This window comes from Lethenteron reissneri, chromosome 60 (assembly GCF_015708825.2).
Source record: "Lethenteron reissneri isolate LAM-NWPU_2019-01 chromosome 60, ASM1570882v1, whole genome shotgun sequence".
Lineage (NCBI taxonomy): Eukaryota > Metazoa > Chordata > Hyperoartia > Petromyzontiformes > Petromyzontidae > Lethenteron > Lethenteron reissneri.
In genome coordinates, this window is record NC_083838.1 from 1950536 (window position 1) to 1977810 (window position 27275).

Sequence of the window (27275 nt, forward strand, 5' to 3'; positions counted from 1 at the left end):
GATTGCTGTAACTAAACTCTTTGACAATAATATTTACGATGTTTTTTTTGTTACCAAGGTATGGGCCCCGCAGAGCTACGTTGCTCTTTCACAGAAGGACCAAAATATAGCCCGACGAATTTGCTTATCGAGTGGAAATTTACTGCAGTCGTAAAGTCTAATCGTACGGTGTTGATTAAAAAAAAATCGGAGGACCCGAAAAAAATCTACGAGACCTGCAAACGTCCAAAATACAGCAGTCGCCAGGGTCGGATCGAACCCACGAATCTCCTGTATACCAGGCGAGATAGTTACCATCTCCTAGCCACCGTGATGATGATAGAGATAGACGCAGACTCCAAATATACAGCAGTCACCAGGGTCGGATCGAACCCACGAATCTCCTGTATACCAGGCGAGGTAGTTACCATCTCCTAGCCACCGTGATGATGATGAGATAGAGAGACGCAGACTCCAAATATACGCAGCAGGCGTCAGGGTAGGGATCGAACCCACGACCTCCTGTACACCAGGCGAGGTAGTTACCATCTCCTAGCCACCATGATGATGATGCGATAGAGAGACGCAGACTCCAAATATAGAGCAGGCGCCAATATGGGATCGAACCCACGGCCTCCTGTATACCAGGCGAGGTAGTTAACATCTCCTAGCCACCGTGATGATGATGATGAGATAGAGAGACGCATACTCCAAATATAGAGCAGGTGCCAGGGTAGGAATCGAACCCACGGCCTCCTGTACACCAGGCGAGGTAGTTAACATCTCCGAGCCACAGTGACGCCCTATCCTCGGCGACACTGTCCCAAACCCTGAACTCTCCCCGTAGCTTCACAACCTAGCTGGTGACGCGGGCCAGTCGACTCTGGTTCTCCGATTTGCCTCGAGCAGCCTCCTCCTCATCATCCGGCGAAGTCGTCTCTGGGACGAGACGAGCTGAACATCGCTTCCCCGTCGCGGGATTCACTCCCTCCTCCTCCGCCGTGCCACGCCTCACAAGAGTTCTGACTTAAAATTTTCGTGACTGCAGGAATTCATATTCTTTGGTTCTTTAGGTAAAGTCACGTAGATAGAACATAATAAAACAAAAATTAAATGACCGCATGTGTTGCGACCGAAACGTTGTGAGTTTTGGTTTTCCATTATATATTTTTTTATTTTCTATCTCAGTGACTTTACCAAAAGAAGCAAAGAATACCGCACTGAGTCTCAAGACTCGTTATCCGCCGGAGGGTCCTGCCAGGTTTTCACAGTGCAGTGTGGATGTTCTTGTGTGTAATCCAAAGCCGTAGCCATGGAGTCAACATTGGGGGGACCAAATCTTCCAGGTGTCTGGGGTCCCAACCCAGAAAAAATATCTAAATTTGAAAACTAATTTCCTGGCTAAAATATTAAAAAAATTCACTAACACATGGGAGGACTTTTTAGTATTTTTTTTACAATAATGTATAATAGTGTATGTATTATATTGCTCTGTTTTTACTTTTTTTACCATTTCTTCTTTCATTGTATATAATGGCAGAGATTAGGGATTAATAAATTACAACCATCACAACCACAATCATGTAAACAGAAATCTATGCATGAAGACAAGTCCAGATATTGTGGCCAAGGTTTAGCAAATAGTTTTTTTTTTATATAGCATTGCAATTTTTTTTAGCAATATATTGGGGCGGACATTTTGAGCATATTTGAATATTGGGGGGGATGTGTGCAGTAGTGTAGTGTTATGTAGTGTATAGTATATAGTAGTGTACAGTGTATAGTAGTGTAGAGTAGAACCCCTCTTAACGATGATTCCTGTTAACGACAGGCCTCTATAGAGCCGAATATGTAGTGTATAGTGTATTCGTGTAGTAGTGTATCGTATAGTGTAGTGTATAGTGTAGTGTAGAATATTAGTAGTGTACAGTGTATAGTAGTGCAGAGTAGAACCCCTCTTAACGATGATTCCTGTTAACGACAGGCCTCTATAGAGCCGAATATGTAGTGTATAGTGTATTCATGTAGTAGTGTAGTATATAGTGTAGTGTAGTATATAGTAGTACAGTGTATAGTAGTGTAGAGTAGAACCCCTCTTAACAACCATTCCCCTGTTAACGACGGGTGAGTGTAGGTATAGTAAATATTAATTAATGTATTATTAATCATGTTTCTTCTAATATTATGTGTTTTACAATGTTGTTTATCTTTCTATATTAACATCCATTGTTTAAATATCATGAAGTTCGGTTTTTGGGTGAAAAAGGGTCACTTTCGATGCCATTGAAACAAATTAAGACTTTAACGTGTATTTCCTAGATTCGCACAACGACCAAATCACTTAACGAACGGTTTCATGGAATCATTTACCGTCGTTAAGTGTGGTTCTTCTCGATATACCATCGGAGTTTTGGCCAATTAACGACCGTTTAAAAACAAGAAACAACAGCAACTTACAGATATTTCTAGATTTGAAGTTTTCGTGACCGCAGATGTTTGTGTACGTCACGTATCTTCTTGGTTCTTTCGGTAAAGTCACGTAGAAGGGAAGTAAAAATAATAAACATAAAACATAATAACAATTCTCAACGACGTTTCGGCCACAACGCAAGCAGCCGTCCTCAGGTGAAAACCAGGTCTGTCGAGGCGACAGCGTCTGAATGAAGATGAATCCCTGCAGTCACGAAAGCTTTAAATCGAAATACATCACGTATGTTGAACTTCTTTCGCACCGCACATGTGGCCAACCGCGCTAATCGGGCGACAACCACGTGACGCGACGGGGATCCACGTGCGTGTGCGCCACGTGTCTTCCATGTCGCTCCTTTGTTGCCCCACGCAGGAACCCCGCGAGATGCAGGACACTTCGTGGCCTGCGCTAAGACCCACGGCGGCCAGGAGACCCAAGGCGACAACGACAGCCATGCCTCTGGGGGACTCGTACCCGCACGACGACACCTACACGCATTCTGTAGGTAGAGCTGGGTGACTGGTACCCACACAATGACACCTACACACGTTCTGTAGTAGAGCTGGGTGACTGGTACCCACACAATGACACCTACACACGTTCTGTAGGTAGAGCTGGTGACTGGTACCCACACAATGACACCTACACACGTTCTGTAGGTAGAGCTGGTGACTGGTACCCACACAATGACACCTACACACGTTCTGTAGGTAGAGCTGGTGACTGGTACCCACACAATGACACCTATACACGTTCTGTAGGTAGAGCTGGTGACTGCCACCCACACAATGACACCTATACACGTTCTGTAGGTAGAGCTGGTGACTGGTACCCACACAATGACACCTACACACGCATTCTGTAGGTAGAGCTGGTGACTGGTACCCACACAATGACACCTATACACGTTCTGTAGGTAGAGCTGGTGACTGGTACCCACACAATGACACCTACACACGTTCTGTAGGTAGAGCTGGTGACTGCCACCCACACAATGACACCTATACACGTTCTGTAGGTCGAGCAGGCTGACTGGTACCCACACAATGACACCTACACACGTTCTGTAGGTAGAGCTGGTGACTGCCACCCACACAATGACACCTACACACGTTCTGTAGGTAGAGCTGGGTGACTGGTACCCACACAATGACACCTACACACGTTCTGTAGGTAGAGATGTTATCTTCCTCGCCTGGTATGCAGGAGCTCGCCGGCTTGATCCCGATCCTGATGCCCTGTGCCTCCCGATTTGCACGGTTGGCTACGTATGGTACGAAAGAAGTTCAACATACATACTAGGAGTGTGCGTGTCTCTCTCTCTCTCTCGATTCCCGTGGTCGCGTGGATTTTTCCCCGGGTCCTCCGGGTTTCCCCTGCACATTTAGAATCAACTTCACGTGTTTAGAGTATTTGGCTGCTTTGAATGTCCACGTGATGACGATATGCCATTTTGTTGAGCTTTCATTTGCGGCCAGGTATCTTCTTAAAATATCTATCCAGCCACAGTGGGTGAAAATTAAAATAATACGTTGCGTAGTTTGACTTTGAGTCTGCCGTTCTGGGGACCCGAGTGTGTGCACACCGTGGGGCTTGTCTTAAACAAGCGGACACCTCTTCATGGTTCTTTCGGTAAAGTCACGTAGAATGGAAATAATGAAATAATAAAATAAAACATAATACAATTATTCTCACGACGTTTCGGCCACAACGCAAGCAGCCGTCCTCAGGTGAAGAACAGGTCTGTCAGAAAGACAACGTCGTGAGAATTATTTTATTATGTTTTATTTTTATTCTTTTATTATTTCCATTCTACTTGACTTTACCGCAAAGAACCAAGAAGATCAATCCCTGCAGTCACGAAAGCTTTAAATCGAAATCGGACACCCGTTAAAGAGAGCTTCACAACTCATCGGATTTCTCGATTCTCTCTCCACCGCCCGCTTCTGGCCCAGCATTTTTATCAATCGGTGCAATGTCGGGAGTGTGGTGGGGGTAAAGTATGTGTTACTGCCTACTCCTTTCATGATATCTGGAACGGCGTGGAAGAGTTTGGCCCAAATATCCATCCAGGCCCCCTTTCCAACAGCCGTGGCATGAGCAAGCAAATCCGCAAGACCTCCAACCTTTTGATAAAAAGCATTTTTGTTGGTTTCTCTCCAAAAGGTGTGGCATGACGCTTGGTTAATCTGAGCCTTGAACGATGGGCCCACATTCGCAATGCCACGCCTTGGGCTTAGCATAAATGCCCTGTCAGGCGAAGTCCAACTTACGTAACCCGAGGGTGAGGTCTCCTTTATGTAATCACAAAGTTCACAGCCTCCCACCACCCTGTGCTGTTGCACTCGGCTCTGCAATCTTGCAGCTGCATAAAGATGGCGCCAATTCAATCGATCGCTCCGTGAGGATGGGAACGCGATACAAATGTACCACGAGAACAAGGAACAAGCAAAGCAGAAGCAAACTTACACACTCGACGCATTGGTCATTGGTATCACCGTAGTCTTAACAAACTTACACACTCGACACATTGGTCATTGATAACACCGAAATCTTAACAAACTAACACACTCGACACATTGGTCAGTGACATCACCGTGGTCTTAACAAACAATAGCCCCCCCCCCCCCCCCCGTCTGTATTGGTGATAGTTTCGACAATTCACTGTCTACGTAACGCGCACACACACATCAGGTTACGACTGACTGGTCATTCACGCCGCTCGGTCAGAGTGAAGGGACATTTGGGTGGAGTAAGGTCCATCACCAGAGTAGGTCCATCACCAGAGTAGAGTCTTCACCAAGTGGTCCACCAGAGTAGGGTCCATCACCAGAGTAGGGTCCATCACCAGCGTAGGGACCATCACCAGAGTAGGGTCCATCACCAGAGTAGGGCCCATCACCAGAGTAGAGTCCGTCACCAGAGTAGGGTCCATCACCAGAGTAGAGTCTATCACCAGAGTGGGGACCATCACCAGAGGAGAGTCTTTCACCAAGTAGGTCCATCACCAGAGTAGGGTCCATCACCAGAGCAGGGCAGCTCCATTTGTCGGTCCGTCGCTTCACGGCGTTCGCGTCGTTAAAATCACCAACTCTGCTACCCGTCGTGTTTGGCTATCGGCGAATCCCACCTGGGACTCTACGCGACCTCCGTCGAGAGAGAGAAGAGACAGAGAGATCAAGTGGCAAGAGAGAAAGTGCCAAGATCAACTAATGGGATAAGGTATGTGGTATAAAGCACGAGATGTATTGATGACTGTATTGGTGACATGTATTGATGAGAGATAAAGTGACGAGAGAGAAAGCTTGTCTGCGTCTTTTCAAGGCAGTTCATTATATTATTTAATTTACATTGTATTACAACATATGTTTACTTGTTTGTCTTATTATGACAATTTCGACGCATTTAAGGACTTATTAAGTGTTTATTTAAGGTAACTCGTAAACAAAGATAGGTTTCCGTAGGCCGAAATCATTATCCGCTGTTCACGAGCATCTCAGAACGTAGCCCTCATCGCGAACAACGGTGCGATTAAATGACGGTCACGTTAACGATATACCGCTACGCGATTTAAAATGCAACATTTTGCCATTCAAACAATCCACGACGTGCACTGTGCAGTCGCTCGCCGTCGCCACGAAGCAGAGAAGGCGGATTCTTAAACCCTTCCAAAGGTTTCGCTTCATCTTCCAGGGTGTCTGGGGTCCCAACCCAGAAAAAAACATCTAAATAAAAAAAAAACTAATTTCCTGCCTAAAATAATTAAAAAATTCCCCAACGCATGGGATGGACTTTTTATTTATTTTTTGACAATAATGTCTAAGTGTATATTGTATCACATTGCTTGTTTTTACCAGTTCTTGTTTCATTGCTTGTAATGGCAGAGATTAAGGATTCATAAAGTACAACCATAACCACAATCATATAAAAATAATCAATGCATTGATTTATTTGAAGACAAGTCCAGATATTTGTGGCCAAGGTTTAGCAAATTGTTTGTTTTTACTATTTTTTATAGCAATAAATTTGGGGGGGGGGGCATTTTGAGCATATTTGAATATTGGAAGGGGGGTGTGTGTGTGTGTGTCCCAATATATATTATAATGACGGCCTTGTCTTCTTGGTTCTTTCGGTAAAGTCACGTAGAAGAGAAGTAATAAAATAATTCTCACGACGTTTCGGCCACAACGCAAGCAGCCGTCCTCAGGTGAAAACCAGGTCTGTCGGGGAGACAGCGTCTGAATGTTTTCACCTGAGGACGGCTGCTTGCGTTGTGGCCGAAACGTCGTGAGAATTATTTATTATGTTTTATTTTATTAATTTATTACTTCCCTTCTACGTGACTTTACCGAAAGAACCAAGAAGATGAATCCCTGCAGTCACGAAAGCTTTAAATCGAAATGACGACCTTGGTTTGCACGCACGACAAGCTGCGCGTGCCGATTGCCTGTTGTTTCGCTGCTGCTGGTGCAGGGGTGCAAGAACAGCGTGCGTGCGCTGGCGCTGCATGCCGACGAGTGGCTGCGCGCCGCGTTCATCCCGGACACGCGCGTGCTCGCGTGGAGCGAGCACGCCACGCCGCAGGAGTACGAGCGCCTCAAGCGCTTCCAGCTCATCTACGGCTGGGGCGGCAAGAACTTCTCGCGTGAGTGGCGGTGGCGGCGGTAGTGGTGGTGGTAGTAGTGATTGGTGCTGGTGGCTGTGGTGGTGGTGGTGATAGTGGTGGTGCTGATGTGGGTGGTGGTGGTGGTAGTGGTGGTAGTGCTGATAGTGGTGGTAGTGGTGGTGCTGATGTGGGTGGTGGTGGTGGTAGTGGTGGTGGTGCTGATGGTGGTGGTGCTACTAGGTGGTGGTGGATGTGGTGGTGATAGTGGTGGTGCTGCTGGTGGTGGATGTGGTGGTGGTAGTAGTGGTGGTAGTGGTGGTGCTGCTGGTGGTGGTGGATGTGGTGGTAGTAGTGGTGATAGTGGTGGTGGTGGTGGTAGTGGTAGTGGCGGTGCTGGTGGTACTGGTGGTGGATGTGGTGGTGGTAGTGGTTGGTGCTGTTGGATGTGGTGGTGGATGTGGTGGTGGTGGTAGTGGTGGTGGTAGTGACTGTGCTGATGGTGGTGGTGGTAGTGGTGGTGGATGTGGTGGTGATGGTGGTGGTAGTGGTGGTGGATGTGGTGGTGATAGTGGTGGTGCTGCTGGTGGTGGATGTGGTGGTGGTGGCGGTGCCAGTAGTGGCGGTGCCAGTAGTGGCGGTGGTGGTGGGAGTGACAGTGCTGGTGGTGGTAGTGGTGGTGCTTGTGTTAGTGGCGGTGGATGTGGTGGTAGTGGTGGTATTGGCGGTGGTAGTGGTGGTGGTGGTGGTGATAGTGGTGGTGGATGTGGCGGTGGTGGTGGTAGTGGCGGCAGTGGTGGTAGTGACAGTGCTGGGTGGTTGTGGCAGTTCATCTTCGCAGCAGCTTGTTCATGTATCAAGACGCTGCTTGGTTGGCACGTCGAACTTCTTCTGCACCGTACGTAGCCAACCGACACTAATCGATCACCACCCCCCCCCCTCTCGCAGTCGTGGCCAACGCGCTGCGGCTGCTCAACACGAGCGCCAATCGGCACATGTTCGACGACTGGAGCCAGCGCTGGAGGCGGCGGCGGGCACCCCAGTGCGTCACGTGCGCCGTCGTGGTCAACGGCGGCATCCTCAACGGGTCGCGCATGGGCCGCGAGATTGACAAGCCCCACTACTTCTTCCGGTCAGCGCACCCTGTCTCTCTCTCTCAGCCGCCCCCCCCCCCCCCCCACCGTTCTCTCTCTCTTTACCCCCCCTCTCTCTCTCTCTCTCTGCCCCCCCCCCCCCTTCCGTTCTCGCCCCCCCCCTCACTCGTCTCGCTCGCCCCCCCCTTTCTCTCGCCCCCCCTCTCTCTCTCTCTCGCCCCCCTTCTCTCTTCACCGCCCCCTCTCTCGCCCCGACTCTCTCTCGCCCCCCCTCTCCTCGCGCTCCGCCTCTCTCGCCCCCCCTCTCTCTCGCGCCCCCCCTCTCTCGCCCCCCGCCGCTCTCGCCCCCCCTCTCCTCGCCCCCCCTCTCTCTCGACCCCCCCCCTCTCTCTCGCCCCCTCCCTCTCTCGCCCCCCCCTCTCCTCGCCCCCTCTCTCGCCCCCCCCTCTCTCTCGCCCCCCTCTCTCTCGCCCCCCCCTGCTCTCTCGCCCCCCCCCTCTCTCGCCCCCCCCTCTCCTCCCCTCCCTCTCTCTCGCCCCCCCCCTCTCTCTCTCCCCCCCCTCTCTCTCACCGCCCCCTCTATCTCCCCCCTCTCTCTCACCCCCCCTCTCCCCCCCTCTCTTTCTCCCCCCCTCCTCCCCCCAATATCGCGTGACGCCGCCGTTTGGGGATTTGTTGTTGTTGTTTTAGTTTGTTGTCTTTCCACCTCGCCACACCCGCCACACCCACCCCACCCACAACGCCGCACCTCGGCTTGGCCACGTGCGTTGAACAATCAGTGTCGATTTACAAGTGTACAGCTGCAGTGGATTCTTAATATCGGAAGGAAGAGCATTCCAGACGGCCACAGAAGCGCGTCTGAAAGGGCCGCGGTGCGCTTTCAGATTGCCAGCCTAAAGACGCTGCGATGATTTCCGGAGTTTGCGTGGTGGTGGTGGTGGTTTCTGCTCCTTGACGAGACCCGCTAGCTATTGTGGTTGGTTTGTGGCGAGCAAATGGGTCTTGTGTAAATCCCCACGACGTGGCTTTTAAAAACCAGCATCGACCTCTTGCAGAAGCCACGCCGGGGACGTGTGACATGTTCTAGCAGAACGGCGAGCACTCTCGCATCGCGTGAAAGCGCCGCGGCGTGGTGACCGTCTTCGTTGCATGGACAGACAAAAGACGCTGCTAGCGTTGATTAACCGGAGTTCGCGTGGTGATGGTTTCTGCTCCTTGGGATTCATTTGCGGTGAACACTTTGCGTGTAATGAGCGCGACCTTTAAAATATATTTGTTCAGCAACCAGAAGCCCATGCAGCTTGACGAGCACTGGATGGACACGTGTCTTTCTCTCTATGTTATTCCAACCGTGCATGCAATGTATCATCCATAATCCTCATTATTATTATTATTATCCATTAGTGTATTAAAAAATAACTACATTGGTCAACACACTTATTCTGGCATAAGGTATTCCAACGGTTTTAATGTAGTTTTGGGGTGCTGATTCCAAATCTGGCATCAGTTTTTGTCCATCACATCAGGTTTTTTAAATATCAAATATTGCATTTTCAATAAAAACTGCCGAAGAAAAATATTACATAAATGTGGATAGCTACATAAAGTGATATTATAACACACTATCCTAAAAATACAGCACCATATTTTAACACTAAAGCAGTCACTGACTCGCAACAACTTGCAATCACAAGTGACAGAGTTAATTTCTGGTAAAATCAATGAAAATGGGTATGCCGATAGCATTAAAATTAGATATGATAGAGCAAATCTGAGATCAGATTTGGAATCAGCACCCTGAAATTAGTCTAAAACCGCTGCAAAAAGTCCAGGCCAGAAAAAGAAAAAAAAATTTGTTGACCAGTGTTATAGATGATATTTGGACCGCACGGTTCAACTGTTAGCAACACATTTGCTCGTGTGCTTAAGTTTGCTCAACGGAAGAGCGGAACCCGGCTTAAGCCAGATTAACTCCCAGCGCCCCCCTCGAGATCGGGCACATCTATCGAAATCGGCTGAAGAATCCTGTAAATCACGTGACCTTCTGTGTGGACACCCACACTCTGTGAACCCCTTTCCTCTCATCTACGCATCTTTCTCTATCAATCAATCAAGCAAGCCTTGATTTCTGTTGCACTATTTAGCGCAAAAGATGCAATTCAAAGAGCTGTACAGATAAAATAAAACATTGCGAAAAGACTAAAGCTCAAGAACAATAAAAGCAATTTCCATACAAACAAAATTGCAAAAAAAATATTGCTGTGGTTTTCCCACACGATGATGATGATGATGATTGCTTGTGTTGCAATCGAAACGTCGTGATTTGTTTAATTTTATTTCTAACTACGTGACTTTACCGAAAGAACCAAGAATATGAATCCCTGCAGTCACGCAAGCTTTAAATCAAAATCTTAACACATATTTTGTTGCCAGAAAAAAGGGGAAAACCTCTTCTCATACAGACACTATTCCAACCCCAAACCCCGTCCCCAACCCCTATCACTTCCAATACCCATATCACCAACCCGATCACTACCCCAACCCCTCCTTAACTACTCACGCCTGCCCTCCTGTCACCATCGCTTCACCACAACGTTGAATAACAACCACCCCACGTTAAAATATCTCAGCCACTGCCACCTTGTGTACACTTTTGTAAGTATTGTAAAGGCGCCTTTGACCAGAGGTCACAACCGGGTACCCGATACCCGTACCCTACCCGATACCCGGCTACCCTTACCCGGCCAGGTACGGGTACGGGTACCCATTTGTGACCCTGGTGCGGCCGGGTACGGGTAAGGAATCAAAACCCGTTTGCGACCTCTGCCTTTGACCGAGTAAGGCGCAGCTGCTGCATGAGTCTGTGTAAGACAGGATGGGTTTACTTCGCTCATGATCAGAGGGGAAGGGACACTTTCACCGATAAGACATCGTCAGTGTGAGTGAGGGGGCCGCCACACCATTTGAAACCATCGTTGGGTTTGAGAGCAGCACAATGATGATGATGGGGGGTGTTGGCACATTTGTGTATTGTCAGGGGGGAGGGAGGGAGGGGGGGGCGCATTGAAGGCCACCAGTGGCCCACCAGTGGCCCTTGCAGTGAAGAACGCCGCTTCAGACTGCCCAAGGGGAGTTCACCGTTGTGTCACGTGACTTCTTATCGCAACGGGGGTCGCGGGGTCAACGTTCAGAACCACTGCGGCGGTTGGAACGATGGCCGAATTTCCTGAAGACCCCCCCCCCGCGCCCCCCCCCCCCCCCCGCGCCCCCCCAACAATCGCTGTCCACCCAGCGGGTACTGAATGCGTGCGCCGCCAAAAGTCTCAATTCGGTTGGCAGGTTGAGTGTAATGGGGGTCAAGATTTGGGCAATTTTCCCCGCCCGGGCGTGGGAGAGTAGCGGCGACTTTCTCGCGGGGGAGAGAGACCCCTTCCCGCCAGCAAGTGGCGTGAGTGCGCAATTGCAGGGCGGCGCCTTTAACTGTTTTTTTACGTGGCTTGTTATCGTTAAAAGCTGACAAAAAACTAAATAAATTATTTTTTTGCCGGCTAAGGTCCCACTGAGCTGCGATGTACCTATGTTGCAGAAGCGACCTCGCCATCACACTTAATAGCTCAACGGAAGTGGCTTATCATCATGACGGGTACATTTATAGCAGCAGCCGAATACTCTGAACGCACGTGGTTGATTCTAAATGTGGAGTGAGTGAGACCCTGGAAAAAAAATCCACGCGACCACGGGGAGTGAGAGACAGAGAGAGAACACGCGAACTGTAAATACACAGCAGGTGTTCAGGTCTGGATCGAACCCACGACCTCCCGTATACCAGGCGAGGTAGGTAACATCTTGCCACCGTGACACCCTTACAACAGAGGTCGCAACCGGGTACCTGATACCCGGCTACCCGTACCCGGCCAGGTACGGGTAGCCGTTTACGACCCTGGTGCGGCTGGGTACGGGTACGGGTAAGGAATCAAAACCCGTTTGCGACCTCTGCCTTACAACCAGGATCTATAGGGCCAATTTAAAAGCCTCCCCCAACGTTAAGCAACGTCAGGGGCTGACCCACGTGGGTGGAGGGATATTTCATCGCGGTGGAATGCTCCTTGGCTCAGCCATGGACTGATGAGATCCAGACACGGCAGTGATCCACAACGTTTGTTTAAGACGAGATCGCGGCAGTGACGTGCGTACGTCCGTACGCATGTTGAACTTCTTTCGCACCATCGTACTTAGCCAACCGCGCTAATCGGAGGTGCGGGGGTGAGGGGGGGAGGACAACGAACTAAACACCAAAAGCAGTTCCAAAGGAATAATTAGTTTGTAAATCTTGATGATTTGAGAGTGCATAGCTCCAGTGGCTTCGTAATATCGGAAGGAAGATCGTTCCAGACGGCCGCAGACGTGCATCTGAAGGCACGCGATGTGCTTTCAGATTGCCAGCCAAAAAGCCACTGCAAGGATTACACTGGTAAACAAACAAAAAAAGCATTTTTTTCTGGCCTGGACTTTTGCAGCTGTTCTAGGCTAATTTCAGGGTGCTGATTCCAAATCTGATCTCAGATTTGCTCTATCACATCTCATTTTTATGCTATCGGCATACCCCATTTTCATTGATTTTACCCGAAATTAACTCTGTCACTTATGATTGCAAGTTGTTGCGAGTCAGTGACTGCTTTAGTGTTAAAATATGGTGCTGTATTTTTAGGATAGTGTGTTTATAATACAATTTTATCTAGATATCCACATTTATTTAATATTTTTCTTATTCAGTTTTGATTGAAAATGCAATATTTGATATCTCAAAAACGTGATGTGATAGACAAAAACTGATGCCAGATTAGGAATCAGCACCCCACAATTATCTTATAAACCGTTGGAATACCTTATGCCAGAAAAGTGTGTTGACCAGTGTTATCGGAGTTCGCGTGATGATTTATGCTCCTTGACGGGATCAACAAGGCAATCTTGGTTCATTTGTGGTGAGCAATGGGCATTTGCGTAAAATCCCCACCAACGTGGCTTTGAAACCAGGATCTCAACCCCTTGCGCAAGCCACACAAGGAGAGATGACATTCATAGCAGAACCATGAGTACTCTTGCATCGCGTGCTCAAGGTATGTTTTTGGCAACGGACCTAGACGGGTTACTCACGGATCCGAGCGCTGAGCAAGCATCGCGGAGATACGATATACGAAACCAAGTTTAATCCTTCTTGGTTCTTTCGGTAAAGTTACGTAGAATGGAAATAATAAAATAATAAAATAAAGCATTATAAAATAATTCTCACGACGTTTCTCTCGGTGGCGAGATGTTAACTACCTCTCCTGGTATGCAGGAGGGCGTGGGTTTGAGCCCGACCCTGACACCTGCTGTATATTGCTAGTGCCTCCTCCATCCACCTCCTCCATCCACCTCCTCCATCCACCTCCATCCACCTCCCTCTCCCTGGCTTTGTGATTGCCGATCACGTGACGTCGGATCAGAAGTGAATTTCTCGAGTAAAGATCACGTGGCTTCGGCTGCTGTTGCTTTTGCTGTTTCTTCTGTTCTTACTATTGCTGCTGCTTCTGCTGATGTTGCTTCTGCTGCTGCTTCTGCTATTGTTGATGTTGTTTCTGCTGCTGTTGCTTCTTCTGCTGCTGCTCCTGCTGCTGTTACTTCTGCTGTTGCTGATGTTGCTACTGCTGATGTTGCTGCTGTTACTTCTGCTGTTGCTGATGTTGCTACTGCTGACGATGCTTCTGCTGCTGCTGCTGATGTTGCTTCTGCTGCTGCTACTGATGTTGCTGCTGCTGCTGCTGATGTTGCTGATGTTGCTGCTGATGTTGCTTCTGCTGCTATTGCTTCTGCTTCTGCTGATGCTGCTGCTGATGCTGCTGATGCTGCTCCTGTTGCTGCTGCTGCTGATGCTGCTGCTGATGCTGCTGCTGTTGCTTCTGCCGCTGCTGCTGCTGATGCTGCTGCTCATGCTGCTCCTGTTGCTTCTGCCGCTGTCGCAGGGTGAATGCCGCGATGACGCGGGGCTACGAGGATGACGTGGGGAGCAGAACGAGCTTCTACTTCTTCAGCACCAACACGATGCGCAACTCGCTGGGCCGATTCCGCAAGCAGGGCTACACCTCGCCGCCCGACACGCCGGTACGGAGCACCTCGCCCTTCACTGCCCGTGCCCTTCACAGCCCGTGCCCTTCACAGCCCGTGCCCTTCACTGCCTTGTCAGCACGTGCCCTTCACTGCACGTGCCCTTCACAGCACGTGCCCTTCACAGCCCGTGCCCTTCACAGCCCGTGCCCTTCACAGCCTGTGCCCTTCACAGCCCGTGCCCTTCACAGCCCGTGCCCTTCACTGCCTTGTCAGCACGTGCCCTTCACTGCCCGTGCCCTTCACTGCACGTGCCCTTCACAGCACGTGCCCTTCACAGACCGTGCCCTTAACAGCCCGTGCCCTTCACAGCCCGTGCCCTTCACAGCCTGTGCCCTTCACAGCCCGTGCCCTTCACAGCCCGTGCCCTTCACAGCCCGTGCCCTTCACTGCACATCCCCTCCCCCCGTGAGCCACGGGCTGACCCTAGAGGCGCGATCCCGTACACACGGGACACGTGGAGTCCACGTCCTTCACACCTCCTCAATGCCCACGTTAAGGAGAGTTTCACGACAACATCTCTCGTGCGCGAAGCTGAGAACCCCTTAGAAATCTCAAAGTTCATCCTGCAAAGTCCCATCGCAATGGAGACAAACGCAAACAAATGGACAATTTCGATTTAAAGCTTTCGTGACTGCAGGGATTCATCTTTTTGGTTCTTTCGGTAAAGTTACGTAGAAGGGAAATAATAAAATAATAAAAATAAAATAATTCTCACGATGTTTCGGCCACAACGCAAGCAGCCGTCCTCAGGTGAAGAACAGTTCTGTCGGGGAGACAGCGTCTGAATGACACACCACCAGGCTTGGAGCGACTATTTAAGCTGGGATGGAGGGGGGAAGGGCGCCTTGACAAAATAATTTGTATATCAAGAGGAATTTAGCATATTTATGGGAAATGCAGATATGCGATTAGTACTACTTATTTCCATTCTACGTGACTTTACAGAAAGAACCAAGAAGATGAAATAGACGAACAATGTTATTTTTTCTCCCCCATTGAAACGGCCGTACGCCGTATGGACCTGACAACTCGCCACTTGACTCAGCTGCCTGTCTGTCTGCCTTGTTCGTCTTGTTCGTCTTGTGTGTGTTTGTGTTTTTGTTTCCTTTCCAAAATTTGGCCCGTCAATGTTTGTCGAGTTGGCTCTGGCAAAAAAAAAAAAAACACCACCCGGCCACGCGGCCAAGTGTCCTGTGGCATCACGTGACTAGAGCCACGTGGCCCACAGGGGGGGGGGGGGGTCACCTGGGGGAGTGGGGGTGGGGGGCGAGTGGGGTGGGGGTAGCCCCCGGGGGGAGGTGGGGGGGCATGACACCTGGTGCTGTTTGTTTACACGGCACGCGTGCGGCAGGGGAATGCTTATTGTGTAGCCCTACCCCTGTCTGTGAACCCCTACCAGCCCTACCCCTGTCTGTGAACCCCTACCAGCCCCTACCCCTGTGTGTGTACCCCTATCAGCCCCTACCCCTGTGTGAACCCCTACCCCTGTCTGTAAACCCCTACCAGCCCCTACCCCTGTCTGTGTACCCCTACCAGCCCTACCCCTGTGTGTGTACCCCTACCAGCCCCTACCCCTGTGTGAACCCCTACCCCTGTCTGTAAACCCCTACCAGCCCCTACCCCTGTCTGTGTACCCCTATCAGCCCTACCCCTGTGTGTGTACCCCTACCAGCCCCTACCCCTGTGTGAACCCCTACCCCTGTCTGTGTACCCCTACCAGCCCTACCCCTGTGTGTGTACCCCTACCAGCCCTACCCCTGTCTGTGTACCCCTACCAGCCCTACCCCTGTGTGTGAACCCCTACCAGCCCTACCCCTGTGTGTGAACCCCTACCAGCCCCTACCCCTGTCTGTGAACCCCTACCAGCCCTACTCCTGTCTGTGTACCCCTACCACCCCCTACCCCTGTCTGTGAACCCCTACCAGCCCCTCCCCCTGTATGTGAACCCCTACCAGCCCTACCCCTGTCTGTGAACCCCTACCAGCCCTACCCCTGTTTGTGAACCCCTACCAGCCCTACCCCTGTGTGTGAACACCTACTAGCCCTACCCCTGTCTGTGTACCCCTACCAGCCCCTACCCCTGTCTGTGTAGCCCCTACCCCTGTGTGTGAACCCCTACCCCTGTCTGTGAACCCCTACCACCCCTACCCCTGTCTGTGAACCCCTACCAACCCCGACCCCTGTCTGTGTACCCCTACCAGCCCCTACCCCTGTCTGTGTAGCCCCTACCCCTGTGTGTGAACCCCTACCCCTGTCTGTGAACCCCTACCACCCCTACCCCTGTCTGTGAACCCCTACCAACCCCGACCCCTGTCTGTGTACCCCTACCAGCCCCTACCCCTGTGTGTGACACCGCGGGAGATCGTGACGCCGCTCGTTGTCGCTTGCAGGAGACGCGCTACGTCTTCATCCCGGACAGCACACGTGACTACCAGATGGTGCAGGCCGCCATCACCAACACGCCCGTCACCTCTGGACGTGATCGCTCAAAGCTGTGAGGACCCCCACCGGTTCCCTTTCCACGTGCACATCGCTCCACACCTCCCTGCTTATACATCTTTAGCCAAGGCCGTCATCTTCTTGGTTCTTTCGGTAAAGTCACGTAGAAGGGAAGTAATGAAATAAAAAAAATTCAACATAATATAATAATAAAACATAATAAAATAATTCTTGCGACGTTTCGGCCACAACGCAAGCAGCCGTCCTCAGGTGAAGAACAGGTCTGTCGGGGAGAGAGCGTCTGACGCTGTCTTCACCTGAGGACGGCTGCTTGCGTTGTGGCCGAAACGTCGTGAGAATTTTTTTCATTATGTTTTATTTTTATTATTTTATTATTTCCCTTCTACGTGACTTTACTGAAAGAACCAAGGAGATGAATTCCTGCAGTCACGAAAGCTTTACATCGATATTCAAAACACATCCCCCCCCCCCCCCCAATATTCAAATATGCTCAAAATGTGTCCCCAGCAATATATTGCTATAAAATAGATTTTTTTCATTATTGTGGTTATGGTTGTACTTTATTAATCTCCCTCCGCATGCATCTCGCAGGCCTCCCAGCTACTTTGGCAGCGCTCCGGGGCCTGAGAAGTTCAAAATGCTCCACCCCGACTTCTCCCGCTACCTACGGAACAGGTTCGAGGTTTTTTTCTTTCTCCTCGTTTCAACGCTTTTATTGAACTTGTTGAAGGTTTGCTCTGCCCGTTCTACTCGGGAGGGTCTCGTCTGGACCCCCCCCCCCTCCGGCCGACTCCCCCCCCCACCCCCTCCCCACTCACTTCCTCCGCCATACAAGCTGGGAATCGTTCACACCCCCCCCTCCCGCGTCGCTCTCGCCATGTGTTGTTACAACAACAACAGCAAAGCATGAATGTTCTACAGGAGCGATTTTTCCCATGTAAATGAGACAATAGATGATTTCTTTCCCCCCACCACTACCACTTCCCCGGGTTGTCAACACCCACCCACTACCACCCACCCACCCAACCACCCACCCACGCACCCACCCATCCACCACCCACCCACCAACCCGACCACCCATCCACCCACCCACCCGACCACCCACCCACCCACCCGACCACCCACCCACCCGACCACCCACCACCCACCCAACCACCCATCCACCCGACCACCCACCCACCCACACGACCACCCACCCACCCGACCACCCACCCACCCAACCACCCACCACCCACCACCCACTTTGTCCCTCGCGTTAGGAACCGCAGGTGCATGTAATCAATAATTTTGTTATATCTTAACTGCAAACTACTAAAAATAATATCACAAAGGTTTTCATTTTGGGGTGGGGTGTATGCCCCCTCCCCTCCATCTCCCTGCAAACTCCACCCCATGAGCGGGCGCTTTGTTCATGTGCACAGCAAAAAATTAAATAAAAGCATTTAAAAAGAAGGGTCTCGACCCGATCTTCAAAGACTTTCGTTTTAGTTTTATGATCAGGTAGGTCACCTGCCATATTTTTGCAGTTGGGGAGGGGGGGGGGAGAGGCGATGGTTTGGCCAGCGTGAGTTTTATTATTTTATTGGAAATGCCGGAGAACTGCCCGGCATGGAAAACTCGCACGCACAACAGGATGAGAGAGAGAACTTTTTTAAATTTTTATTTTACCAGCTAATGCTCCACTGCTAAGCTACGTAGATATTTTTCGGAAGCGACCTCGCGATCGCAAATGACAGCTCATCACCACGTGGAAATTTGTAGCAGCAGGAAAATGCTCTGAACACGTGGTGACGTTGATTCGAAATGTGGAGGGGGGAAAAGCGGAGGAACCGGAGAAAAACTCCACGCGACCACGGTGAGAGAGAGAGCTAGAGAGACACGCAAATTCCAAATATACAGCAGCAGGCGTCGGGGTCGGGATCGAACCCACGACCTCCTGTACACCAGGCGAGGTAGTTAACATCTCCTAGCCACCGTGATGATGATGAGAGAGAGACACGCAAACTCCAAATATACAGCAGCAGGCGTCGGGGTCGGGATCGAACCAACGACCTCCTGCATACCAGGCGAGGTAGTTAACATCTCCTAGTCACCGTGATGATGATGAGAGAGAGAGACACGCAAACTCCAAATATACAGCAGCAGGTGTCGGGGTCGGGATCGAACCCACGACCTCCTGCACACCAGGCGAGGTAGTTAACATCTCCTAGTCACCGTGATGATGATGATAAGAGAGACACGCAAACTCCAAATATACAGCAGCAGGCGTCGGGGTCGGGATCGAACCCACGACCTCCTGCATACCAGGCGAGGTAGTTAACATCTCCTAGTCACCGTGATGATGATGATGAGAGAGACACGCAAACTCCAAATATACAGCTGCAGGCGTCGGGGTCGGGATCGAACCCACGACCTCCTGCATACCAGGCGAGGTAGTTAACATCTCCTAGCCACCGTGATGATGATGAGAGAGAGACACGCAAACTCCAAATATACAGCAGCAGGCGTCGGGGTCGGGATCGAAACCACGACCTCCTGCATACCAGGCGAGGGAGTTAACATCCACACATGAGTAAAGGCAACCGAATTGTGAATCGAACCCATGCCCCCCCCCCCCCCTTTCTAGCAAAACAAAAATAGGAAAACAATGAAAGGGAAGCTGGCGATGGTGGTTATTGAGTGACCCGTACACCGCATACACGCGCATAGCTGTTAACCCCTTATCAGCGCCCTCCCTTGTCACAGAACAATTCAGAACGTATTGGTCACCCCGTGCCCCCTTATACATCTCAACGTTCATCCTACAAAGTCCCATCGCAAGGGAGAAACACAAACGTATAGACAATCACCACTACTACACCCACCACTAGTACACTCACCACTAAACTCACCACTACACTCACCACTAGTACACTCACCACTTGTACACTCACCACTAGTACACTCACCACTACACTCACCACTAGTACACTCACCACTAGTACACTCACCACTTGTACACTCACCACTAGTACACTCACCACTAGTACACTTACCACTAGTACACTCACCACTTATACACTCACCACCACTACACTCACCACTAGTACACTCACCACTAGTACACTCACCACTAGTACACTCACCACTAGTACACTCACCACTAGTACACTCACCACTAGTACACTCACCACTTGTACACTCACCACTAGTACACTCACCACTAGTACACTTACCACTAGTACACTCACCACTTGTACACTCACCACCACTACACTCACCACTAGTACACTCACCACTAGTACACTCACCACTAGTACACTCACCACTAGTACACTCACCACTACTACACTCACCACCACTACACTCACCACCTCTACACTCACCACTTCTACACTCACCACTAGTACACTCACCACTAGTACACTCACCACTAGTACACTCACTACTAGTACACTCACCACTAGTACACTCACCACTAGTACACTCACCACTAGTACACTCACCACTACTACACTCACCACCACTACACTCACCACTAGTACACTCACCACTAGTACACTCACCACTAGTACACTCACCAAGACACTCACCACGACACTCACCACTACACTATACACTACACTCATACATACCTGTCAACCCCTTATCAGTGTCCTACTTCATAACAGACCAATTCAGACAGTATTGGTCACCCCGTGCCCTCTTATAAATCTCAACGTTCATCCTACAAAGTCTCATCGCAAGGGAGAAACTCAAACAAATAGACACACATTTATTTTGCCCGTATTGAAACGGCTGTACGCCGTATGGAACCATACCTGTCAACCCGTTGTCATTGCCCTACCTTATTACACACCAATTCAGACATCATTGGTCACAATGACGACTGCGACGTTTTTAAATCCTTTATATTAAGTTCGCATGCTTGCTTGCTTGCGTGCTTGCTTGCTTACGACCGTGCAAATCTTTCAGTCGTTTTTTAACCCACTTCCCGTGATCCAATCGAGCTGACATTTTCCACACAGACTCGTTGTGACAGACAATTAATGTTCGTGAAAAAAAATTCCCCAAAATTTTACACTTTTTAGGCAAAACATTTTTATTTTACATATATTCAAATAGAACTCATTCATCGCTTTGGCTGAACGTCAGAGTGTAAGAGCCCAGAGCGTAACCCCTCCGCAGGCCGTGGCGGAGTAGCGCAGTTGGTAGCGCCCTCGTTTCCCATGCCAAAGGTCGCGGGATCGATCCCCGCGTCCTCCACAGGCGAATATATTTTTAAATCCTTTATATTAAGTTCGCTGCCATGCATATAAAGGATTTATAGTGAAAAACTTTGTTTTTACGGGTTATACTTTTTTATCCCCCACAGATTCATGATGTCCTCGCGGCTCAAGGGGCGTCTCCGCATCATCTACAGGCCCAGCACGGGAGCCATGATGCTGCTCACCGCACTGCACACATGCGACGTGGTGAGCTGCTCCAGAAACTAAAGGCATTTTTCTTTTTTTAAACTAAAACTTTTTTTAAAAATCCTTTATATTAATCATAATCAACGTGTTAAACCTTCATATTAAGTTCGCTTGCGCGCTTACGACTGTGCAAATCTTTCGGTCGTTTTTTAACCCACTTCCCGTGATCCAATCGAGCTGACATTTTCCACACAGACTCGTTGTGCGTGACAATTAATTTTCGTAAAAAGAATTTCCAAAATTTTACACTTTTTAGGAACAAAAAATTACATGTAATTACCAATTGCTTAATGGTGCCAAGCAATCATCTGACCTATAGGTGGCAGCCATCTCAAGCCAAAGGACGAGAGGACTCTAGCCGCCACGCATATAAAGGATTTATAGTGAAAAACTATTTTTACAGGTTAATTTTTTTTTCTTTCTCCCCTCCAAATTTCGAATCAACATCACGCTTTCAGGGTGTACGGCTGCTTTACATTTCCACATTATAACTGCCACTTCGTTGAGCTGTTTTTGTGGACAGGTCTCTTTTGAAAAAGAGCTGTATACAGTAGCTCAGTTGGCCTTACCTGGTCATGTAAAATAATTCCAGATTTGAAGTTTTCGTGACTGCAAGGATTCATACTCTTTGGTTTTTTCGGTAAAGTCACGTAGGTAATGACTTCTTGTCTCGTTGTCTGTTAAAAGCTCTAACGGATAAGTGGAAATCCTCCCCATATTGGGCATTAATTCCAGATTTGAAGTTTTCGTGACTGCAAGGATTCGTACTCTTTTGTTTTTTTGGTAAAGTCACGTGACTTTACCGAAAAAACAAAGAGCATATAAAATAATTTAGTAAACCCCCATCACCACCCCTACCCCTATCACCAAACCTATTACTACCCCAACCCCTCCTTAAGCACTCACACCTATCCTCCTAACCGTCACCACAGTTAAACAACCACTTTGAAGAACAACAACCCCACAATTTATTTAAACCACTATCATCTAATGTACAATTTTAATTATTATTGTAAAACGCATTGGACTCTTAAGACGCTATATATATACATCTATATAAGATAAGAATCGATTCTTGCATTGAATTGTAGGCCTCAGTCATGATGAGGATGAATCGTTATTTAACGGTTGGGTCAATCCTCGCGATCGGCTGGGTCATGAAGCCCGCATGCCCAGCCACCGCATGCCCAAGCAGCTTCTCTATCGCCAGATAGAGGGGCCTAAACGGGCACGACACGGGCTGGAGAAGAGATGGACTGATGCGGTACGGGAGGATGTGGAGCTGAGTGGACTTGCCGACGGTACCACTTGTGTCAAGATCAGCGTCCATGGAGGAGGCTCGTGAAAGACGCTACTGCTGCTACTGAGCAGTTGGAGGCAGTTGCCTTCCAACAACAATGGAGGGCAGAGGAGCGACCTTCACAACAATGAGGGGAGCACCTGGTGGCTGAAATGCAGCAAGTTGGCACAGTAGGGGGCACAGCTGGTGCATGAGCCAGTCATCTCCATCGGTCAACCCATGGCACCTGCTGGGTCTGTCCCGTGATCTCCTGCGTCAGTGAAACCTTCGATAAATCACGTGACGGCCTCAAAGTGCACCTGGCCTGGCACAGGCGCCGTGGTGACATCACCGTCGGTTACGTGGTGGACTGACGGTTGTTTGGTGGCCTTGTTCCCTTCCTCGCTGTCGTCGCCGTTGCTGCTGCTGTCGCTGTCGTGACCGCCGTGTGTCCGTGTCTCCCAGGTGGACGCCTACGGGTTCCTGACCAAGGACTACGCCAGGTACTCGTGCTACTACTACGACAAGGTGAAGCGCGGCGTGCCCTTCGTAGCCAACCACGACATGAAGCTGGAGCTGGTGCTGTGGGCGCGCCTGCACAAGTCCAAGATGATCCGACTCTACATGGGAAAGGGCAATTGATGCGTGACGAACTGCGAAGCGCGCTGAAGAGTGGTGGGGTAGGGGGGGGCGGGGGGTTGGGGCCCGACACGGAGCATCGGGTTTGGTGGGGGGGGGGGGCTTGGGGAAAAGTGTTCGTCGAACTGTCACTCACCCGCCCACCCGCTTCGAGCCGCAAACTTGGCCGCGTTTATTCTTGGCCGTGGTTAAGTTGCCGCGGTTATTCCGGAGGTCGGTTCCTGCGGACGACGGAGCCGGGCTCGGAGGCGGAATGGCAGAGCGGCGGGTGGGTTCAGGGGGCGTCTCCGGCAAAACGCGGCGCTCACCGTGAAGCAGTGTGCCAGTGCCTACCAGCCAGGACGCGGTTTAACCGGTGTTTAGAAGCCCTAATTATTATTATTATTGTTTTTCTTATTGTTACGACGATTCTGCTGAGTCTCAAGACTTATGTTTTCCTTTCCTTAGCATCCATCCTCCGACAAAGTCGGTGGAGAGTTTTAGGCTTGGCCTTGAGTCTTGGAGGCCAGCACGTGCCATGGCCTCAATATAACAAAAAAAATAGTTTTTTTTTTGTTAGTTTAACACATAGCAACGTTTTTGGATTTAGATCGCGTTATTTATAAATGTGTCGTAACCCTCCACCACCCGACACGGCCAATCAGTAAAAAAGTGTCACGTTGACAAAAGACAAATAGTTAACTGCTTTAGCCCACCGGTGTGTTGAAGCCACAACATTTACAATTTGAGTACGACGTTTCGCTGGTAATTGCATCCAGCATCATCGGGCATGGTGAGGCTCTGCTGTGTCTCCCGTCCTTATATAGAGCAGCAGCAGGGTGACGTCATCATTTTTTTTTTTGCTTCTCAAAACGCTGGAGAATTTTCAACGCTCGCAGATTCATACACGGAGGCGCGGGGAAACTGCAGATGAGCTGGAAGGCAGTCAAAACTGACACTGTAAAGTGAGAGAAGGGGTCTGAAATATGGAGGTGTTAAGTTTTGATAGTTAATAGCGGCTGTGTCATGCCACACCCAGGGTAACCGTTTAAAGTAGGTGTGTCGAATAAGGTTATCCTGGGCATTTCCGTGCTCATTTAAGCAGTTATGGATCAGGAATAGAGAGAAATTATAGAAATTTTGAATGCATGCTCTACTCCATGCTTGACTCCATGCTTGACTCCATGCTTGACTCCATGCTCTATCCCATGCTTTATCTCATGCTCCATCCCATGCTTTATCTCATGCTCCATCCCATGCTGTAGGAGATTGCCAGCAGAGGATTGCCAATAGGACCGTACACGCGTACACCCTGCACTCGCGTTTTCGCAGAGTACCTATTTATTAAGACTCGAGGGAAGTCGAGGGAAGTCGAGGGAAATGCTGACGCCTTTTAAGCTTGTTGACAATTTAAAAGATGGAAAAAATTTGTTTCTTTTCAATTAATGTTTTATAAGATAACGGGGGGAGGCGGGGGGGCGGGGGTAGCAACTTAACTGTATTTTATTAAGTAATGACAAAAGAGGTTTACGTCTTTAGTAGTGTATTAGCACGATGACTTCACAACTGTCAACCCATACGGATTTAGTCGTATTCTTGTCCAGGGAAATTGAGTTTTCAGGTCCGTACGGCGTACAGCCGTTTCAATACGGGCAACATTTTCTTTTATATTCGTTTGTGTTTCTCCCATGTGATGGGACTTTGTAGGTTAGAACGTTGAGATTCATAAGGGCACGATGGTGACCTACAACGTCCAAATTGGTCTGTAATAAGGTTGGGGCACTGATAAGGGTTTGACAGGTATGCGCTCGTGTGTTGGAGAGTACCCCCGCGACGTTTACACCTCGAGTGCTGTGACATTTTCGCCGGCAATTGCAACACCCCTGGAGCCCATCGGGCGACAGACAGAATTGCGGAGAAATCCTCGACTCCACGTGTCCGTCCTTAAATCGAGGTAGGGGGTAATGTGATGCCGTTACTGTGGTCCAATCAGACCAGAAGCGGCGGCGGCGGCGGGGGTAAAAGTATATTATGTAATTTACAACTTATGCGTGCCAATGTGTCAGCGTCGTTGTATACACAACCAGGCATCATCGTCTTCGTCACCCGCGCTTCGTTTTACCCGAGGAGAGACTCACCCGAGCTCCCAATGTTCGTTTACAGGAGCGGTCCTGCCAAGTTGTAACAAGTAGAGAGGAGGCGGCGATGATGATGAAGCTGCTGCTGCCCGTTTGTACTGCCACTTGAGTAATTTACGAGTCATTTGAATGTGTTTTGGCCGATGCCAGCTACGTTGTGTACCGGGGAGCGGTGGTGTAGCGGTTAGCGCTACGCTGCGCTACGCTGCGCTACGCTGCGCTACGAACTTGGAGACCCGAGTTCGATTCCCGCTCACGGCCAACACCGGTGACGATTATCTGAACCGGTTTTGGGCCTCCCCTAGGTCGACTCAGCCTCAAATGAGTACCCAGTGCGATGTGTAGTAAACATAGCCACTAGCGAGAAAAAGGCGGTCGGTCGGTCGTGTGGTGCTGGCCACCCCAGACCCCCTCGTGTGCCGTTCTGGCCTTCATAGGTGCTCGCTGACAGCACTTGCTCCAACAGTCTGTTAAGGCTATACGGGGGGGGGGGGGATCTTTGTCTTTGTGTGAACTGCTCGTTGAGTCAATTTCGATTAACTTTTCATCAGGTGCTTGGCACGAGTGTTACCACCGTGCCAGCCAACGACGAAATCGTGTGATCAGTAATCCCTATAGGTGGGTTGTGGTGGTGTAGACAGAATGGGTGAATTCTGATTAATGTAATGCTTTAACGTTGTTTTTTTAATACCATTTGATGTTTTCGGTAAAGTCACGTAGGTATGAAATTAAATGAATCACGACGTTTCGGGCGCTTGTGTTGCGCCCGAAACGTCGTGATTTATTTTATTTTTTACCCACGTGACTTTACCGAATGAACCCAAAGAATATGGCTTCCTGCAGTCACGAAAGTTTAAAATCAAGGTTTTTAAAATTATTATTTAAAATGTGTCGAATCGTCGTCGTCGTCGTCGTCCGCGCAAATTGCACCTCGCAATCCGGCAGGCAGCACCAAGTGAAGCCGGCGCTGACAACAATCGGCACCAAGCTCTGCAGTCCTCTACATATTAAGATGTTCGCAAGCCAATCAATGCGTGTTCATACCATTCAATGAGTTCTTTGATCTCTCCGCTATTAGGCTATGAAAAGCGACCAAACGACTGTCTCGATAGACATTCATAATGTAGTTAACATGGTGTTAGAATCGATGTGAAATGACGTAACTGCTGGATTGTTGTTTGGAAACAAAACGTTGTTGAGCTGCTACCGTAACAGCTGTTGTTGTTGTTGTTGGGGTAGCGGCCACGCAAATGTTTACATGGCGTGCAATAAACCCACGTGATTCCAGGCCGTCACAAAAAAATCAGTAGCTGGTTTATATCTTACTTATTTAATTATTTCCTGGGGGGATGGAGGGGTTGGCACGACAAGCGTGGAGGTGAAGTATGGGGGTCAAACACCATCTACCCCCCGCCCCCTCTCCCCTCCTCCGCCCCCCCCCCCCCCACCTCTTCTATGACGGACTCGGCTTGGCGAGCATCTCATCCAGCAGTGGATTGACAGCGGGGGCTACGAATTATTTCCGCGGAATTGTCACCGTGCGAGAGAGCGCGTCCGTCCGTCCGTCCGTGCGTCCGTCCGTGCGACCGGCAGAAACTGCCCACGTGGACGCATCAGACCACAAGCGGTGGCCTTCGTTATTTTTATTTTTTGCAAATTGAAAGGGGGGTTGCGGCGGGGGGGGGCCTCTCAGTCACCCTCTGGCATAGCTCCCCACTCCCCCTGAGGAGCTCGAGAACGCCTGCGTCTGAAAGCGAGGACTCGGCAAAGGGGAGTTCACACAGATCTGGGTGGCCCCCTCGTGAACGCCACTTCCACAGACTCTGAGTTTACGCGATTGAAGTTGAAATGAGACCGACTCGCCGGCCCCTCCCCCACATCTCCCCCCTCCCCCCCATCTCCCCCCCTCCCCCACATCTCCCCCCCCCCTCCCCCACATCCCCTCCCCCTCCCCACATCTCCCCCCTCCCCGCATCTCCCCCCCTCCCCCGCATCTCCCCCCCTCCCCCGCATCTCCCCCCCCTCCCCGCATC

General features: G+C 49.9%; 2 protein-coding genes across 2 annotated transcripts in view; one reads left to right on the forward strand and one right to left on the reverse strand.

Moving 5' to 3' along the window:
* LOC133357834 (alpha-N-acetylgalactosaminide alpha-2,6-sialyltransferase 2-like) overlaps positions 1 to 26548 on the forward strand; it is a 27455-nt gene extending 907 nt beyond the window's left edge. The window contains exons 2-9 of the mRNA XM_061575976.1: positions 2822 to 2950; positions 6923 to 7094; positions 8001 to 8184; positions 14149 to 14287; positions 16684 to 16787; positions 17345 to 17428; positions 21108 to 21207; positions 22952 to 26548. Of these exons, the coding sequence (XP_061431960.1) occupies positions 2822 to 2950; positions 6923 to 7094; positions 8001 to 8184; positions 14149 to 14287; positions 16684 to 16787; positions 17345 to 17428; positions 21108 to 21207; positions 22952 to 23128 (1089 nt within the window). The 3' untranslated portion in view covers positions 23129 to 26548. The remainder of the gene's footprint in view (positions 1 to 2821; positions 2951 to 6922; positions 7095 to 8000; positions 8185 to 14148; positions 14288 to 16683; positions 16788 to 17344; positions 17429 to 21107; positions 21208 to 22951) is intronic.
* Positions 24942 to 27275, reverse strand: part of LOC133357835 (coagulation factor XIII A chain-like) — a 24470-nt gene continuing 22136 nt past the window's right edge. The window contains exon 14 of the mRNA XM_061575977.1: positions 24942 to 24955. Coding sequence (XP_061431961.1) covers positions 24942 to 24955 — 14 coding nt within the window. The remainder of the gene's footprint in view (positions 24956 to 27275) is intronic.